The sequence below is a fragment of the Pomacea canaliculata genome, linkage group LG3 (genome assembly GCF_003073045.1).
Source record: "Pomacea canaliculata isolate SZHN2017 linkage group LG3, ASM307304v1, whole genome shotgun sequence".
NCBI classification, from domain to species: domain Eukaryota; kingdom Metazoa; phylum Mollusca; class Gastropoda; order Architaenioglossa; family Ampullariidae; genus Pomacea; species Pomacea canaliculata.
The window spans coordinates 11,821,449-11,841,923 of NC_037592.1; the positions used below are offsets into that span (position 1 = coordinate 11,821,449).

The following is a 20,475-nucleotide window of genomic DNA, read 5'->3' on the forward strand; positions in this document are numbered from 1 at the left end:
AAGTTCGTGCCGTCGGCGACGATTTTATCGATACGTGGTGGGAAAAAGTTTAATGACATGCAGATGACTGCTTTTCCTTGCACTAATGTGAGCAGGGTGTGGCTGACATTACTTTTTTCGCGACAAACGCAGTGGGAAAACTTGTCACCCTACTCAAAACTTCCTTCTGCTCTTGTTTTAGTGCATGTTTTTTGGTGTATTTTTGAAATATGTTAGTTTCGGGTGTAGCAAAAACAGTGCTAACAAGGAACCTGTACAGTCCAATGTTGTAAAAAAATATATAATGCTATTTAAAGCGCTGTCAATTGTTTTTCTGGGCTTTGATATGTTTAAAGGAAAGCGGAGAGCCAGATAGTACGAGTAAACTCGACCAAATCCGGTGAGCGCACACTATAGGCAGTTCGATACCCGTGTGGCTCAGCATATACTTTCTACAGTAGACCCAGCTGCTGAACAGATACTTCATAGAAGGTTCTGGAAGGAAAAGCAAAATGGGAGAGGAAATGGGCACTGCCATCACCAACACACACACAGAAAACCCGAAATAAGTTTGGTCCCTAACATCTCCCTCCCCAACGATCGAAAGGTTACGGGGGTACCTCACTATCAGTTCTGGGCTGCTGGAAGGTATATGAGATAAAGAAGATGAAAGCACTTTGCATGCATGCCAGTGGGCAGGCACGTACTCTCTAACACACCACCACTACCACCGCCGCCACCACCCACCACCACCACCACCGCCACTATTCATCTTAACTAACATAGAATGCAGTCCATATTTATATACACATTCCTATCTTGTTCAATTGATTAAAATCATCCTAAAAGATGCACGAAAATGCAGGAAGAAAACAAGATGGAAATAGAAACTTAAAGCTTGCTAATCAAATCCAAATGTAAAGGCGGTTTAGTCACACCCAGAGGAAAAGAAGTCGAGGCAAAAGGAAAACCTAGAAAACAATTAAAATTAATATACCAAGCCTGTAATTTCAGTGTTAGGTCGCACAAAAATAGCCTCTCATTAAATCAAAACACAGAAGTACAGAAGTTCTCGCTCAGAAAAACCGGTTGTTCGACTGTTCAGAAAAGTGCTACCTGTTGGCTGATAACGACAGGTATTTTACAAGGGGGTCATTTCCTCCGCTCTTAGGAGGGTTTGGTCTCGTGGAACAGGGCGACCCCCCAGGTACAGTGACAGCAAAGGTGACAGTGTAACCTCTGTTTACGGGCACTTAAGTGTCAGGATCATATTCCCGTTACGATGACGGTTACCGCCGACATTCTGGGGGATCAGAAGAGGGTGATTATTGCCGAGCGGCCCATGGTGTTGTCGGCCCGCAGTAACTATATATATATACCTTGTGCCTCCATCTGTCGATGTGTTCTTACTTATCTATGATCCGAAGAAGCAGTTAAAGGACAAGACAGTCCTCAGAATTGAGGCAGTTTTAAATAAACTAGCTGTATTAAAAAAAATAATGAGTGGCAAAGCAAAGGCACAAAACGATAAAAATACTCAGTTTAATAATTAACCTAATTAGGAAGTTGCTAGATAAAATAAAAACATACCACGGTAATCGCAAGCATGATATACCGCAGCTACCATGCTACAGACTATATATTGCTCACAGGCCTCTTAAGGATGCATGTGAACGGACCTACGCTATTGAACACAGAATGTCTGTGTGGGGGGTGTCATCTTGTTTACAGTTTAGTAATAACAGTAAATAAACTGATGGCTGCATTTGAAATGCTCCAGCTATCAAATTTAGACATCATGTCCTGTGATCGATACCAGTTTACCTAACAGCAGTCAATACAGTATTACACAGTAATATTACAGATTTCACATGTATATTGAATCAGGTAGCAATGTGTGTGGGAAGAATAGAAGGTATGATTCCCAGTCTCTCAAAAAGAAAGTATAACAAAAATGTGATGTGATCCAAATTTTCTTAATGATTTCCAACATTTCAAATCTGACAGTGATGACTAAGAACCTCTTAATGTGGCTTCTATCGCCTGCTGTGGCCTGAGACACAGATGTACTTGAAAACATTTCTCACCTGGAGGTCAAACTGGTTATAGCACTGGTGAGTCATTGCATAAGGCTCACACTTTTACGATGGGTGGAGCAACAATGCCTGAAGTGACATGGTGCTTAGCTAGTTTATTTTTTCATCAAGAATAATTTTACTTAATTTTCTTGACTGTTTATTAAACAGGACTGCAACAGAGAAATAAGTATCATGAGATTTAAATGACAGTTCACATTAATATTACAGTTAGGCCTGGGGGAAAGGGGGGCTAGAATGACTCTAGGCATCACCAAATGTTAATACTGTTAACCATTTTTAGAACATAAAAAAGCACACACCTATAATAAATACATGTATTTATGCATTTATTACTTTCTGCGTTTACATTTTCTAGTCTATGTGTGCAGTCTACAATTTTCTGCAGTCGGCTGTAAAATTTTTAAAAATCGCATTTAATTATTGATGGTAAACCTGTGAATAATCAAAACTGCAGAAGTGAAACCTGTGAATGCTGATGATTGACTGCGTTTATTCATTCTATCTATAAATAAAAAAGATATTTAAATACACATCACATTTGTACTGCAGCTGCATTGTAAAAAAAATGTCTCTTTTCCCAAATGTTCTAATAATATTTTCTTACCATTAAGTCTGTAGCCAGAACATTTTCACTTGCTCAATCAGACAGGTGCTACTTATGGAAGCAGTAACAGTATTGCTCTCTGTAGATTATTTAGAAATCTTATTCATATGTATTGCTAAAATATGTGTTGTTTAGTTTTTAAAATGTAGGCATATCTTTAATTATAAAACATTGTGGATAGGGTGGAAAATAAACAACTCTTCAAGACTTTGTCTTTCTCTCCAAGCATGCATGCATATGTATATGCATATATATGCACACACATATGTATTGAAAAACATCAGTTGCATTGTTCCATAACCTGAGATGGGTTGGGTGGGTGCCATTTATCTGTTCACACCTAGCATCTCCTATAAAAAAAGGTTTTGGAACACAAGACATAAAATAACTCAAAATAAATAATTTTAGATAAACATAATACAGTCACAGCATTTTGATGTTAATGCTGTTTACTGTAAAAAAAAAGTTTCGCTAAAGATCAGCCCTTTAAAAATAGAAAATCTTTAAAATAACACATTGCATAAATAACACGTTCTTGATACACCATCATATTTTTCTGTTCATGTCCTTTTATTTCGTTTTATTACTTCTTTTTCCAGGGTGGGGAGGGAAGGTTGGTTGCTAAGGTAATCTGGACAGTCCATTATTTTCACTTACAAGGTTCTGGAGGAAGATCATTTGAGTTCAAATATTGATAGTATGTCAATCAGATCAGCTGAATCCTCTGGAGCTTTGGACAATAAAAAAACTTGAAGTTACAACACTGATCAACATGAAGTCCCAAATATCAAATACTTGCCCCTGAGCAAATCCGACAAGCAAAATGACCTGCACAAAAGACACTAAAGAGGTCTGGTGAGAACAAGTTCTAAAGGATACTAACAGAAAGACAATTACCCAGTGGACCAACCATTTTTACTGAAACAAGTCTTGGAATCTGCAATCATTTTGTATGAACAAGGTCTGGTCTTGATTTACATGTTTGGCATTATTTATATTTGAATAACACATCTGCTCATCTATAACTTATAAATAATATCAAGTATTGACAGCAACAGCACCTGATAAAATAGCTTACTGCAAGGAAAAAAACCCATGAATATCTTCATCATTAATTTACAGTCCAGTTTCCAGATTTTAAATGTTTGTACAGTTTTCACATATTGACAAACTGCTTAAATCTCAAATAGTTTCAAACACCTATGGGAAAGCAACCAGTTATACGATTAAATGCATCATGTGTTCTACAGACATAAAACATACACATCATGAGAGACCGGGGATCTCTAAAATACTGTAGCACTTATAGGTCAGTTCTCATAACAAATGTGAATTCTCTTTGCAGCTCTCAAAGTCTGTCAAAAACAAGTCCTCAGCACAACAAGCAAACAAACCTGAGCTATCACAGAAGCATGAGACATACTTTTTAGATGACTAAAACAAATAAATACCAGGCTGTTTGATATCAGATAGACACAGGACAACCCTTGCAAAGTTTATAAGAAAATCTGCAAGGAAATCCCAAAACACAAGATGTAGAAAACTGCCACTTTGCAGTTTGCTGAATTGCACTTCTATAATTTCTGGCTTATAGTATAAGTTATACAAGCTTTCACATGCAATCATTGTTGAATTAACAACTGGCTATTACCACTGTACATTTTTATGTTTTCCACTTTAGGAGTAATTTATAGATATTAAACCTCTCCTTTGTTCTTCATTTTGGCTTTTCTATGTGTTTCTAAATTTCTGAATACAATCTTTTTGTGTAAAGGATATATTTTTTCTTTGGCACCAATTCATGTTCTTTGTCATTCCACGAGTGTGATATAAATGCATTAAAAGCCTGGTATTAGCATCATGCTGTTTCCAGTCGCCATTTTTTGTTAAAGAAAATTTTGGAAACAAAGTGCCACAAGGTTTTGAATAATTTTCAGATCTTCGATTTAATGATACAATGCTTAACATTTCCAGCCACACTTTAACAAACTTCTGCTACTCTTCACTTAAGTTTTATTTTAAATTAACAAAGGAAACTTTAATGACGTGTGAAAATGTCTTCACTGATAACTAATAATACTTTGTGCAGAAAGTTGCTAATCACGGACAGAAATGTTCCTTATCTTTATGTCAAAGGAACTAAATTGCCAACAAAAAAGGTGCCAGAAAACCCACTGAACAGATAAATGCAGGTAATACTCTCAGCTTGCTCATTTTCAACATAACACTACATTAAAAAATTACTAAAATATATAAACATACACCCTATGTTGACAGGGTTGGAGGGAAGGTAGTCACGTTCAGTTGTACATTCTCTTTTCAGTAGAAGAATATCATATGTGGAGAATAATTGCTAAATGTTCTTTTTATAATGTGCATAGAGAAATGTGCAAGTAAAAATGAGCCTTTGAGACATCTGGTTTCTCAACAAAAACAAACAAACAAACAAAAAATAACCCCAAAAAATACAAAATGCACTCTCCCATATATAGTGCTCTTGCAAGAAAAATGTCTGCTGCGTCTACAACAGACAGCGAAATGTGCAAAAATCTTGAAAGAGCAAGGAGTTGTCAAATAAATCTACAGAAAGTAAAAAGTAAAAAATGACTTTTGCATTGAAATATAGAGTTGCAAATAGCACTACAGCACAGACAAAAGTGACATTCCTCGAATTATAAGATTTTGTACTCAACAAAAAACGTTATAAATATATATATTATATAAAAAACTAGTTAAAGTCAACTTTTCATTGTGTATTAGCTTCCTACACCTGAAGAAAGCATATCTAAAACTAAGCTTAGTATAAGCTGTGACGTAGAATAATGAAAAAAGATTAAATCTATTATATAAAAAATAGTATTTGCAAAAGCCCTAATAAGCTCTAGCATCTACAAAGCAATTTAAAAGTAAAAATTGCTCTAAAATAAAATTTCATGATATTCTATTTGTTAATATTTTTTTTTACTATCAAGCCATGAAAAGAGGCAATGGAGCTTTGGTGTAAGATTAAGTGGAATGAAGCTGTAGATTCAATCAACATAACTCCAATGAAGAGTCTTTTGCATGACACATTATAAAATATTTTTAAAATGTTTTTAATCACCAATGACCCTGTGAAAAGGAAAAAAAGTTAAAATTGTTCTGTTTTCATTTAAAGATATTTTGAAACATGACCAGCTAGTTCAATAACTGAATTTGTGCATGAACACACATACAAACACACATCTTTCAACAAAGTTTGGAAAATGTATAAAGGTCTATCCTTTAGTCTTCATTACTACTTTGATAAAAATACAACTGATGCACATTTAATGGACAGTTAATGAAGTTTTCTTCTGTTTTCATGACTCATGTTTTTACAATGGTTAAAAGAATCCACTTCCCATTTTTTTCCCCACCTTATCGAGTTATTTTAAACTATGCTCTAAATATATTATAAAATTTATCACCATAGTTAAAAAAATTCTATTCACACCAACACCATGATGATGTAAACTGGACATTGCTAGAATAAATAATGAACTTATCCTAAATAAAAAGAAACTTCTCTGTTAATGTGGAGTTCCATAAATAAGGTGACTTTAAAAATTCTATAAAAAATTCACACCACAGTGGTCCATAAAGGACATGAAGGGAAGGGTGGGGGTGGGGTGTTCTATCACAGATTAGCACACTTAGTTTTTCCTCGAGGGCCTTCTGAACCAGGAATATATTGTCAAATATGTGACTGTCTGGCCAATACATATTTTCTAAATGACAAGCATGTAAAAATTTGCAAAACATATCAGCAAATGTGTCTGAATAAGAAGGCCCTAAACTCTTTACATGAAGTTTCTTGCTCATCTGGCAAGTATGTTTTCATTTTTTTTTTTGTTTTTGTTTTGATGAATGATGCTTGACTCACCTGTAAAAGAGTTAAAGGAATATGCTAAGATTTTTATGGGACACACAAAACACTCTTGTTAAAACTATATACTCTCCAGCGTTCTTGTCAATGCTCAAAAAGTAAATGTTAAAAAAATGCTTGAAAATATCTGACAGGCAATTCACTAGTCATTTCTGCAACAACTCTGCAAGGGAAATAAATCTTTCCCATTCAACATGCAGCAGTCTTAAGTTTATTAGACGAAAAAAAAAATTTTGCCCCAATCTAATCCATTAAACTAATTAAAATTACATTTCACTCTGGAATCTTTGACTTATATTCTCTATCATTCTATTACTTTACATGGAAAAAACTAAGCAAAGACAAAGAATTAGTTTTCCATCCTGACCGGCCTCACTTCTGTGTTCTTTGTTGAGCAGTTAATATTTACCTAGTTTATCCCAGGCAAATAAAATAAAATGTATCTCTTTAGCCAGGTATTTATCATTTGGCACCAAAACATTTGTACAAGTTAACACTCATAAAAATAATCAGAGTCCATCATACTGCATGACCTCTAAGTAGCTATTGTGCATCCAACACCACATATCCACCATGCCAACTGTGCTCACCAACAATACCACTTTAATTATTTCATTATTTCTGCTTTCAGAACGCATTACTATTATCATCATCATTTTCTGTAACCAAGCACACTAATAAATAACAGCTGAGACTGACCATTGTATACACAACTGCCTGACACTTAAAATAGAGTCCCATAGGTCCACAAGCTCATAGTCTTCCAGAGTCTGCATTACTTGGCTAGCTGACTGAGTCATTCTGCATACACTGCTACTCACACCAGATGAGCAATCATCTTTGCTAATATGGAGGAGACTCCTCACATACCCAAGGATATCATTCGATAGTCAAAGCTTGAGATGCATGGAGGCAGTCCTACTGCTTCTTGGCGCAGAACAGTTGTGGAAGAATATACTCTGATTGCACCCAAGTCCCTGAATCCAGACTTTAAGTTCTATGCATATCATGGCCAGTTACATCTCACCACACACTTTGCAAAGCAGCATGCACACTACGCTAGTGTTCTATACGACTGGAAAATTAACCTTGCAGGAAAGTGCAATGACAGGCACATTGTAATGTTGGCTAAAACTGAAAAGATGGCCTGACATGAACTTCGCAGTACCCAATTCACGGCACAGGGACATTGTAGTGGCGGTCATCTTCTGTTAGCAAGCAAACTGATGGCCAGACAGCAGGTGTATCATCAGGGAAGCAACAATCAAAATCTTCCTGTCCATGGTGGTACAGTCGAGCTACTCGCAATTTCACCCCCAGACAGTGTCCAAGGAGGCACATCTCCACCTGTGCATAATCATATATTTATATATCTTCCTTACCAAACAATATTTATGCATGTTAATTTATAATTATGAAAGAATGTAATTTGTAGATTTTACCTACATGGAATGTTAACTGCAAATAAAAATATCCCAAATGGTTCTGCTTGCATGAAAAAGTCTGCAAACCATATAGCAAAGCAAAATATTATAGGTTCTTTCCTATTCTCTACAAACCTGATCCATTCCTGCTGAATCCCCAATAGGATTGAGATGATGTTTTACAAAGTCAACAACATTGCTTGATGTATCTCGTGCAAAGAGCAGCCAGGCAAACAAAGGGACCTCTGCCTCTTCAGCAATTTGTTTCTGAATGTCTGCCATGTACAAGAGCATCATCAACTTCATTCCCTCCATCAGCTCCACATCAAATTGTTGAGAACCATTCAGTAGGCTGAACGTGCGGTACTCGCGCATATCTTGTGAAGGCAAGGCACTTATTTCCTCAACCTTCCAAAAAGAAAAAAAGGTAGATAAACTAAACGCAAATAATTCCTGAAAAAGTGTAAAATTATATGATTTTTAGAGTGTGAATATACTGAAAATGAAGGGTAACAAGTAGTATCAGTCATAAATAACCTGCCCCTTTTTGGTGAAATTTCTCCTGTTGAATATTTTCTCCTTCTCTGTCATGAAAAGGAACAAATTACGTCAAAGAATTGATTGTGAGAAACATTTATCAAGGAGCTCCCACTGGTCTTGAAAGTGCAGTCATGTCAAGTTTCTCTTCAAGGCGAAGGGGGAGGGATATGTCCTTTATTTCAATTTCAGCTGTTCAAAAGTGCAATGTTAAAAGAAATACAAGTAATTAGAGCTAGAAAACTAATGTGAAATACTCACTGTAGCATATAAAGTGAGAACACACTTGCAGATCAGTGAAAACCTATCTTCATCTTTGTCCCACTTCAGACGATTTCCAAAATTCCAAATCTGAAGACCGGAGTTTTGGTCTGCGTTGAGCGTATGTAAGCAGTCAATAATTGAAATGAGGCCGGGCCAGCGCTGAGTTACCTTGTGACCTCCCACTAGCACCTGATACAACGTGCTCCGCAGCGCACAGTAGTTGTCTCCCCTTATCCTTCGTAGATTTTGGCAACCAAATAATTCAGGTATCGCCAGATATCCCTGTGTTCATGAAAAAATTTTTTTTCATTTAAACAACATAACCTACAAATATTAAACACAAATGACATGATACACATTTGCAAACTGCTTTATATAAATATTAAATTAATTAATTTTTCCCAAAGAAATTAGAACATTCATGTCCTCAATGAAATTCCAGATTTGACAGGCATCATTTGAGTTCCTAAAGCGCAACTGCCCAAGCGAAAACAGCATTATTTGAATAATAAGCTTGGTAACCAAAAACATGAATTTTTTTTTAACACTTGAATATTGTTACCACTTAGGGACTTAACTTTCCTAGCTGCTATAGAACAGCTGTAGTAGCGAGCAGTGATTTAACTGACCCTTCTGGTGTTTCTGTTATCTAACTGCTAGAAGTAGATTCCCTCACCTGTTTTATTGTTTCGGTGTTCTTTGTTTGGCCTTTCCATTCTTGATTTGCATAGTCGATAAGGTTAGCTATTTCCCCTACATTCACAATCCCATCTTCAGAGATATCTGAAAAACCATAAACAAACTTTTAATTAACTGTTAATAAACATTTTCAAGTTTGTATTAAATGAAAGTCAAATTTTTAAAGAAAAAGTTAGCAACAACGTATCACATTCCTCCTATAAGGCATATGTACATCGTCAGAAGATATTACACTCTGAGTGCTGGTCTAGGTTTCATGCTCGTATATAATTCTCAACAAACACCATAGGATTAAATAAGCAAAACATTATTTTGTGAGTAATAATATTACACTGTCATCAACATCCTCTGAGATATTCATATGCACTGATTCTCTCTCTCTCACACACACACACAAGCAAATATTACTAAGAGAAAGCCAGTAAATGAGTTTCTCTGGTGATAAAGGGAACCAGAATAATACATGGATTATTTGTGTATTTTTTCTCAGGAAAAACATTCTAAAAAATCATAACCACTGCAGCTACCACCAGCATTTAAGACTTACTCAAAAAATAAAAATGATTAAAAAAATGTGTTTTAAAAAAATTACTTTGGTCAATTCAATTTTTCTCACATGTACATATGAATCCTCTCCTACTAATCCTAATTTCTGTGGAAACTTTGTCTTTAAGTTGTGATGCATTCACCTAAAATCTCTAAGCTTACACATTTTCCTGTGAATCCATTATATGGACATTATACAGACAGCTTTCACTTTAACATAAGTGAACCATTTTGCAGTCACCTTATGTCAAGTGATTTTTATAAACAAATTTACCCATACCCACCCAATCAGCTGATAACAAAGGCATGTTCAAACTAATATCTTTACACAAGTTATGAAAAGTACTAAAATGTAGATATATACTGTATCATTACAATAGGAAAATTATGAAATTAAAACATGTGCCTAGTATAAGGAATTCTCATCATGTTTTTTTAAAGTGCAGAGTTCTTTCAAGAATTCTTTAAGTCAAAAAACCTGTTGACTGTAAACCTTAATTTCAAATGATTTTTTAAAGATATAATTTTGTATATGATTAAAGTGAAAAAATATTTCATTTGATCACAATAATGTTTGAGATACCTTCTGACGCAGGCAGCTTCTCATCCTTTGCTGATGATGCCAGATGGTCACCCATCTCATCTACTGTATGTCGTACAGATGATCCATCAGCATTTACATGTTCATCCCCTCCAGCTCCTATCTCGCCGCAGTCCCAGCTGAAATCAACGCTACTGGCACGAGAACTTCTACTAGAGTCTGACCTAGGAGCACTTGGTAATCGCTCCCATTTTGTTCTGGTCCTATGATACACAGAGTTCTGGTGAGGTCTAGAATGATGATGAGGGTGATTATGGGCTAGGCTGACTTTTGCTTGTGGCTGTTCAGTTGAGTTTCCATTGCCACGTTCTATAAGTTCATGAAGTTTGGAAGTAATGGACTCAAATTCATCCTGAATATCATGCAGTTCTGTCTCTAAGTTTCCAAGTTCTTGGTGGTTGTGTCTTCGACTTTAATTGCTTCAGATGAAGGCATGTCTAGGTCTGCAACAAATGCCGGTTCACCCAGATGACGGTCCAGACTGCGACTGCGCCTTATGTATCGTTGTTGTAAGCCTGGATCTGGTGTGGGAGACCGTGACTTTCCATACTTCTCAGCAAAAGAAGACCACTCTTGAATGCGCTGCATAAGTGATTGCCGGAAGTGAGTGTCTGACATTCCCAAGTGGCCATGCAACACAGGAGATCGGCCATCTCTGTCTTCATCATCACAGCTCCAGTCCTCCAAACTGCTGTTAAAGCTGCAGATTGATTCTGATGCATCCAAAGATTGGTCATAGTCAAAGTCATCGCTCCGTGGGCAGCCATGGTGTCTCCTGACAGTCAACAAGTGTGGGTCAGGGACTCTGCTGCCTGAATGCATCGGAGACGATCTGGAAGATTTTTGAGGTGATAATGATGCATCAAGTTTTTGAACCTGAGAAGAATGATAGCTGAGGCCTTCAGAACTCTTCTCATGAGCTATATTGACGCAGGACTTTCTGCCAGCTGAAGGACTCGAACCCAATGATCAGCAGTTTTAGCGGAGAAGTACCTTTCATTTCGCTCTTTCAGAGAGGATGCAGAGAAGTTCTCCTGTAATGACTGACTGAGACTTTCATCATTCTCTTCCTCAACACACTCTGGCAGAGTCTCAAATCCTGACTCTGCAGTTGAGTAAAAGGAATCTCGAATGTTCGCTTCATAAAGAGAGGGATTCAGCTCCGTGGGATTTTGCTCATGTATGTCCCTTTCAGGTAAGTGTTTTCGCTGGGGTTTTGGCCGAGTACCATGTCTACGAAGTCGAGTGAAATCGGCTGTGGGCTGTGCCTGTCTTTGTGATGGTAAACCTTTACCCCCAAGCGCGACTCCATATTCGCGTGAGTAGAATACTGAAGGAGTCTTTCCACTGGAGTTGTTGCCCATGGCGCCATCGACAGCACTGTCAGAGGAATCCTGTATGTAAAAGATATAACGCATGAATCATATTGCTGCTTGCATTGAAAATTTGTGTGGATTTTTAAAACAAGTTTTGTGACATTATACTTCTGTTGTGTATGACGTATGTGAATGTGAACATCTGTGTATAAATGGTGTTTAAAGGCACTTTACAATGATTTAAGTATATAAAAATAGAAGCAGATTTGAATAAATGTTTTTCCTGAAAACGGTACATGAAAGACCAAGTCTTTGGTACAGTATTAAAGGTATCTATATCACCCATGCATAAACCTGTTCATTTCAAACTAAATCTATTGACCTTGTTATTGACCATGAAATACACATTTTATATTAGCAGGTAACTGACCTTACAGCCTGGAAATCCATGATACCTGAATCCAATGTAGAGAGAACACACTGATGTAGTAATATTAATTTTCTTCTCAAACTTTCTTTTAAACTCAAACAGCAACATTACTGTCCTACAATAACAATCTCTGGTGACTCAAAAGTGAGATTCAAAATAGGAGAACCCAACTTATGCTGGACAAGATTTTCGAATGACTGCACCAGTTGTGGTGGCTTATAAAAGTCATGTGGTTTCCCAACCACAGAAAGTACACTTCGGTCTCACGTGGATTTTACCACTTGTCACAAGGGAATGAAAACGCAGATAATCTTCACATGACGAAGGTCCTGATAACTCAGAGCAGTGACTCATTAGGGCCGCTCCTGAAGGTAAGACACCTTGACCTACCCGTGACAGCTATAGGTAGCATCGGGGCAAGGTAAAACAAACAATCCAAGTTGTTAGTTTATTTTAATGAGGAGAAAATTAACTATGAGTTCAGACCTAAAAAAAAAAAAAAGTTCCGCAGACACAGGAGAGCATTCACGCCCACCGCTGTTTGATCAGCAGTCTAGGTGATACTTGTAATCTCCTCGGTTTGTAAGAAAAGAGAGAAGAGAGCATGTGCCTTGCACGTGCGCGCGTGTGTAAAAGCTGAAGTTGAGTTAACGGTGAGAGAATTTTTAACTTAAAATTTTTTTGAAAGGGTAATTATACAGTGTCATGACAGCTATTCACTAACTAGTTTCGCTTCCTCCACTGCACGGGACGAAAACATTTTGTTGTGAAAGCCACTGAAACCCTTTCAACGGGATTTTTCGGACGTGGTCGTGGTGGTTGGGGATGGGAGGGGAGGGTAGCTCAACAGGACAGGTATTGCCCGACAGACCACTTAATTGCTATCAGCGCCAAACGTGTGGGCGGGGTGACTTTATGTCGGGTGTCCAGTCATCTATGTCATCATCAACATGTCGGTGCCCGGTGTCAGTGACTTTATTGGCCACGCACAGAGCAAACGAGGTCAGGTAGCGAGTGGAGTCAACAACAACGATCACATGGCATGACGGTGTTTTATTTACAAAGACGTATATCGCCATGACCGAATGAGTCTTCACTGGAGGTCCGTGTCACGCAGTGTGCGCCACAACGTCTATCAACGTCTACCTACTATCCGTGTATAAATTACAGGTGCGTGTCAACAGCTGTCGAACGACTCACTGGTGTATTTACGTTCGCGGTTTAACCAGCTATACTATGTCTGCCAGACAAAACAACCCAAACGATGGCTCTTGAGCAGTTTGAACAAGGACGAACACAGTAAGGAAACCCCACTTCTGTTGGACATTGTAAATCATGGCACTTGAACCATCCCTAACACCCTGCTTCCTTAATTTATTGAAAATAGGACTGAGTGAGACCCAAATATTCAGTGCCTGCTAACAATGGAAAGACACAACACCACTGTTCTGGTAAAGGTTTAGTGCAGGCATGATGGTTTAATTCTTTTTTTTCATTAAGGACTAGGTAAAGCTTACTTAGTGCAAGGTAAATGTTTTCCAAAATGTGTCTGAACATTCCACCTTTTTAAGATGCTCTTTTGACAAACATCACCATGTTCAGAAAGCGGTCAACAGCATGAATTCTACATGGATAAAGCATCAACAGGAGCTGGGATCATACGTTAATTAGGAGTATCTGTGTACAAAGTGTCATCAGCAATTTGTCCTCTTTCTGTGAATAGTGTATAACATTTGCAGCAGTATTACCAAAAACGTAAAAGCACTTGAGAAGTGCTGTCAAAAACAACATTCTGGATTTAATTCACTTCCCAAATGCAATACTTTCGATACTGGCAGAAATAATCAGCAAGGGCAGAAAATATGATCGTATAACCTTCCCTGGAACAGAAGATTTATTACAGTTACAATCTCCTTTCACTGAACCACAGTTTGCATGGAAGACTTGCAATTTTGCATCCTAGAACAACTGGATTTGTGAGAAGGTAGAGTAGACTGATGCATACACTGCCAGGCAGGTTTCCTAAAGAGTCATAGACAAAGTATCCTGCTATCTCACTATGGAAACAGAATAATAAGAAACTACAGCAAAATGAAATGGCAGCCCCACAGAATACACTTGAGTAAACGAGAACAGAAGAAACAAAACAGCATTTATGTTTGAAATTTTACATACTACAGACATTGGTCAAAGGAAGATATATACTTAAAGTTTCTAAAACAAATATGGCCTGGTCTGCAAATAATGACTACAATCCTTTCAGAAAGAAGACAAGGACTTGCGATGTGTCAAATCTCGTGAACTAAATATTCTGTAAAAATATTCTGCTCATGAAATACTTAAAAAAAAGTTTAAATTAACAGCAAAAAGTGAGGAAGTGATCCACAACAAAGATTTCAATAAAGCAATTATGTTTTCAATGAGATGTTCAATGCATTTCTGTTTGCACTTCATCTGTCAACAGTTAAGCCTATGTATCCTAAATGACACTTCTCATAGAAATGCTGCAATGAACTCTTCCTTTGTCTAAGAGTTTCATCCAAGAAACATCATTTCTCTCACATTACTGGGGGCATGCTAGGAATAAAATGGACAGCAGCTGCATTCACAAAGCTGAAGGAGTGACTGCATGGTTGTGAGTCATTCATGCACACCAAGCAATCATTGGCAGGCTCTGTGCCCCTCACAGCGGCCTTGAGGCATTGTACTCAGGTCTGGGGGAAATATCGATACACAACACAGTGGAGGCCACTCATGGCGTACACTTTACCAGCTAATGTGACAGCAAAGCTGCTTGAACAGACTGGAGGACTGTAACTTCCCCAAAAGCTCCTGCATCTTAGACTATAAGTCATCATCATTTCCTCCCTTCTGTTGTCTCATGTTGTTAATAATTTTTTGGTACATTGTACATCAGCACAATGATAAATTCTGACACCTATCAGAACACCCAAAAATTAAAAAATATATTTTTCATAACTGATGCAAAGTTGTGCACCATATTTAAGCTGGTTACACAATACTGCTAGCAAAATACTAATATTATTATTGTACACAGTATTACTAAATGTGTAGTAAATATTTAACTGGCAAGTAGATACTTTTAAGTTAAAAAAAAAAATCAAAACCCAAACTAATAAATATTTACACCAGTGTTTTGTGAGAACACACATCCCATCTCTGTTGATGTTTGAAGTTTCCTCTTTCAGCACACAGCAGGAAATAGCTTGTTTGCAGTGAGAACACTGTCAACATGCCTTCTCATGAATCTCATCACAGCTATTCAGTCTATCAGGAAGGCCCTTTCCAGCCTCTTTTTATAGTACAGCAATACACTACAGTGTATGACAGCATACTTCGTAATACTGGTTTGAATATGCGTATGAGGCAAAGAGACTGGTGTCCTGTAGCACATTGGTCAAATCAAGCGATCCACTTCACTTCATAACTCACCAAATTATGAGCGTTGACTGATTTCCATTGTGTTTAAGTCAACCTCAGTGCACTCAGGGTTTGAAAAATAAAAACCTCTACAATTTTGTCTAAGGGGATTGTTTTTAGCATGAAGAGCTATTCTCTAGCATGCAGAAATTTTTAATCTCTTTTCAGGTTCAAGGCTTATTACTTCAGTGAGTTCAACATTTCCCCTGCCCATCCAGTAGTCATGGGAACCTTATTTATTTGGAAGCATAAAAGAGAATGAGAGGGTTGGGATCTGCTTTCCACATGTCATGCTCTTGATATAGAGAACCATTTACAATTAGGCAAAGGGACCCTTCATATATGCCTTTTACCAACATGTCTTCAAGAGACTAAGTCTTTCTTTAAACATAATGTTAGCAACTTTCATTATTATTGCATGCATCATATATTTCTGGAACATTAAGTTCTGCATACTCACAACTAAAATCTTCTGGTCACTGGAACTAGCTTTGTCTGAACCGTCCTGGTCCTTATATAGGAAAGGCCGGATATACTGCTGGTATAGACGATGTATCAGTAGTGTTCCTAGACCCACTCCAAGGCTCAGTATACACACCACTCCTGCTGCCTTCACTGAAATGCAAAATAAAAAGGCCAAACGGTCAAAGGCATCTATTTTTCTATGAATTATGCAGGCCTTTAAAACAACACCCCCTACCCTCCACCAAGAAAACCAACAAACAAAACAAAAAAACAGAAGTACATGTACCTATCTTGTACTCATCATGTATCTAAATCATATGTGTGCTTATTTATATACTTTATGTACATTATACTCATTTTTTATCACATGCACACAAGTCTCTCACACATGCTTACTGAGTTTGCATAGTTGAGTATGTACAGATAATGTCTTTCACCAAAACTCTCCATCCTAGTCTAGAAACATCTTTCCCACTAACACACAGAAAAAAAGGTAGGGGAGCAGTTTAATGCAGTTGAGAATAGAACTGCAGGATGCATAGCTGCCAACCTATGTGGCAATATTCTACTTGAAGTAATATGTTATAGCCATGCCATTCTATAATGTCAATGTAATAACTTAAACATTTTGACCTTTTAAAAACACAATTCAGAGAAAAATATGAAAACTTCACCTGCTAGCCACCATGTGAAACTGACTCTTTGCCTCCCAAGGAATTTCATTTCTGTTAATGATGTGTAAGTTTAGTTGTCTTACTTGACAATATTTCACAAACCTATTCACCGCTCATGTTCTGGCCAGGGAATGACGTGCTACACTTGTAAGTGAACTAACGCAAGTGGGACAATGAACATCTGTTGCAGCTATCAGCTGTCAGTCTGTGCAAAACATTGATTATTTTCTGTTATCAGTGGATAACTTCAAACTATTGCTATTAAAAAAAATTCTTAGCCTTCATTTCCTACCAATGAAAAATCCCATAATATAAAACTGCTTCATACGTGATTAAATCTGATAAAGAATTACTGTACCATACTGGCTTTGGACTTATATGTTTAAGTTTATGCTGCTGACCAAGATGAGAATTCTAGCACTGTTATTAGCTCAGAAATGTACTGACTGCACCTAGCTATCCCCAAAAATATTTTTTCTAGAAAATTAAGAAGTCATTTTATACCACATGCAACAAAAAACACAATTGTGAAAGGTATATTTTAAAGGTGTCTTTACTTATGGGTCATTGATAAAGCCTAATTTAAAATAAAACACATATACAACACATATATACATGTTGAAGCATTAAAACAAAACCTTATATCTACAGTGTTACCTTACACAGCAAAATGCTTACAAACATCAACTACATCCCTGCCTCTCATTGTGCACGAATCAAGGGTGATTTGCATCTTTATATTACATTTACATGTGATTTACATTTACTTAAGATAAATCTGGACGAGGTCATCATAGGATGCATGAGATCAGCATAATGATTTTACAACATGAAATGTTCACGTACCCTGTGCTACTGTCCTAGCAATCATGGTCTGATGTGTACTGTTACATGACCCATAATTCATCATCTGCATTGTTTACACAATAAACACACACACAGTGAAATTATTTGGTACCTTGCGACGACTACGATCGCAATGATGATATTTCCTTTCACATCGGTGCGATTCTCCCATCTGAGCTGCTCATGCATGTAATCTGATGCTATTATTATCAACTTATTAACGCTGAACAAAAACCATCTATCAAACCGAAGAAATGGTGGACAGTTTGGGTGTTATAACAACATTCCTTCATCTAAGTGCGTTGTTTACGTTATCATAAAACCAAGCTGCTGAGCTGAGCAATTGTATTTGCGGAAACCAATTCCAGACTCAGCTACTCTGGATCCTTCGATGAGAAAAAAGTGGAAACGAGAAATGCAAACATAATTTTCATTCCTGGAAGTTTGCAAGATGCACAGAGGCAGCACCAGTGAGGTGAAATGATTGTAACGGTGTTAACAGGCAGCGAACTGACTCAACGCCGCCCATCGCAAACGCACCGTGATTATGCTTAGCAGCATTATCATTGCGGCACGCGGGCACACGGCCTTCTCGCCACCACACAACAACAACAGTAAACAGAAGCCGCGGTTTAGAAACAGTAAAGAGGGGCTGGGCTCAAATAATAATAACAAGAGATGGGGGTCAAGATGGAAGTGATACACACAGGCAAGTTTGCCTAGATGCGGACGATGCAGATTTTTTAGGGAGGGGAACATCCTCAAAACGGGTATAACGGTTGTCTGATTCGGTGCGTTTGCGCTGACATTCAAAGAGAAGGGCATCCTCTAGTTCTCTAGCTCCATCAGGTAACTTACCATCTCCCAGATCAAGCTTGACTGTGGTGCCGCGATACGCGAAGTAAAGCACCAGTCGTTTCTTGTAAGGAAACTTGCTGACAAATTTCACCACTTCATGATAGATGGCTGAAATTGTGTCCCACGAAGGTGGCAGAAGTGCCAATGTCCCCAAGCTGGCCGTCTCTTTCCTCTGACACTGCTGCCATCCATGGAACTCCATGTTGGACCACTCACTGCTGTGCTATTGATCCAGGCCCAGGGAGGGCCCCACTGCTGGCCCGCTCCATTTTGAAGGCAGGGGCGCTAGCGTCTGGAAGGAAGTGTCAGGAAGAGATGAGGTCACCACAAAGATGCAGACGGTGAACAAAAATGCTTTCTACCAGTTCAAAAGACGAATTAGCCATGACAGAAAGTGCACTAAAAGATTTGATGATGTAGCTTTAAGATGAGAAAATTGGAAACACATTATATAAAAAAATGTATAAACAAATATTTAACATTTCAGATGTGCATTCCTGTGGTCTAGTACATTTCGTTACATCTCGATTTCATCGACACCTTCCAAACCATCGTCTATGCACATCTCCTTCATGTATATTCTGAAGGTTATAGACTGAATTCAGTGCCTCTTTTCCAAGACAGCATCTCTATAGTATACGAGTATATATATATATGACTAAGTGATCGATTTACATGGGCTATAGACCTAGGCAGGCATAACATATACAAATGGTTTCTATCTGTATGCGTGACCGGCCAAAAACCGATCAGTGACAGCTAGAATCTGATCAAGACAGTTGTGATATGAGAGATTGCTTGCTGAACTTAATTGGATTTTTGTTGTTCTTGTGTGTGATGTTGCCTCTCTTTCTCTTTGTGCGCTCGCATGCTAAGGACAAAAGCAGTTCAAATTATGTAACCTGTACGCGTTACATATTTTGAACCGAATATTATGTAGCTTGATTTCCTTTTTTTTAAAATTTATTTTATTTATTATTATTATTTTATTTTTTTTTTTGCACACGTAAGATGGCCTGAATGTGTATATATATCCTTATCCAAACCCTTTATCAAAAATACTTGAATATGAATAATAATTATTAATAGACCAACAGGATATATATATATGTGACTAAAATCATATAATGAAATATAGAAACGATCAGTGAGAGTTATATACAAATACATGTATGAATTATATATAGACGCGATCGAGTGAGATATATAGCTATAAGCAAATATAATGCATTATATAGATAGTTACAAGTGAGATCGAGCTATAAACAAAAATAATATTTTTCACTCGCTGGACCCACGCTCGATCGAAACAGCGATTATTTTACGAAGTGAAGCGAGGGAAAAAATGTGTTACGGTTAACGAATGTTAATAAGCGTACCGTGCACTTCCTTACACTGTATACGTGCCAGGCACTGCTCTATGCAACGAGGCTGCCAGGAAACACATTCAATGAGTGAGAGCGTGACGCCTACGCGTCTAGAACGATCGACTCATTTATTCGATAACAGGGTCCGATCGAGCTTTTTAATGTGAACTCACCAAAATGTCGAGTCGTTTAACTTCCTTGAGTTGAATCCATGCACTGTCATTATTGCATCTCAGTATTGTTTATATGTTATTCCAAAAAAACAAAAAGAGAAGTTAAGATAAGCTGTTTACTATCGATCAAAGCTGTCATCGACCAAGGGGAACATCCGCGTACTGTTTGCTCAAACTCACTCAACCGGGTTGAGGGTTGGCGGGTAGGAGAGAAAAAGACGTTATAGATCATTCTTATATACATT

General features: G+C 37.5%; 1 protein-coding gene across 1 annotated transcript; it reads right to left on the minus strand.

The window, feature by feature from the left end:
• Positions 1–2,896: 2,896 nt before the first annotated feature.
• LOC112558887 lies at positions 2,897–20,409 on the minus strand. Its single transcript, XM_025229632.1, is given in 11 exon segments — positions 2,897–7,936; positions 8,149–8,421; positions 8,812–9,096; positions 9,491–9,597; positions 10,643–11,041; positions 11,044–11,629; positions 11,632–12,054; positions 12,407–12,543; positions 16,304–16,462; positions 18,691–18,982; positions 20,231–20,409. Coding segments are annotated over 10 exon segments (2,745 nt in total). The 5' UTR covers positions 18,893–18,982; positions 20,231–20,409; the 3' UTR covers positions 2,897–7,762.
• Between the last annotated feature and the right edge of the window lie 66 nt (positions 20,410–20,475).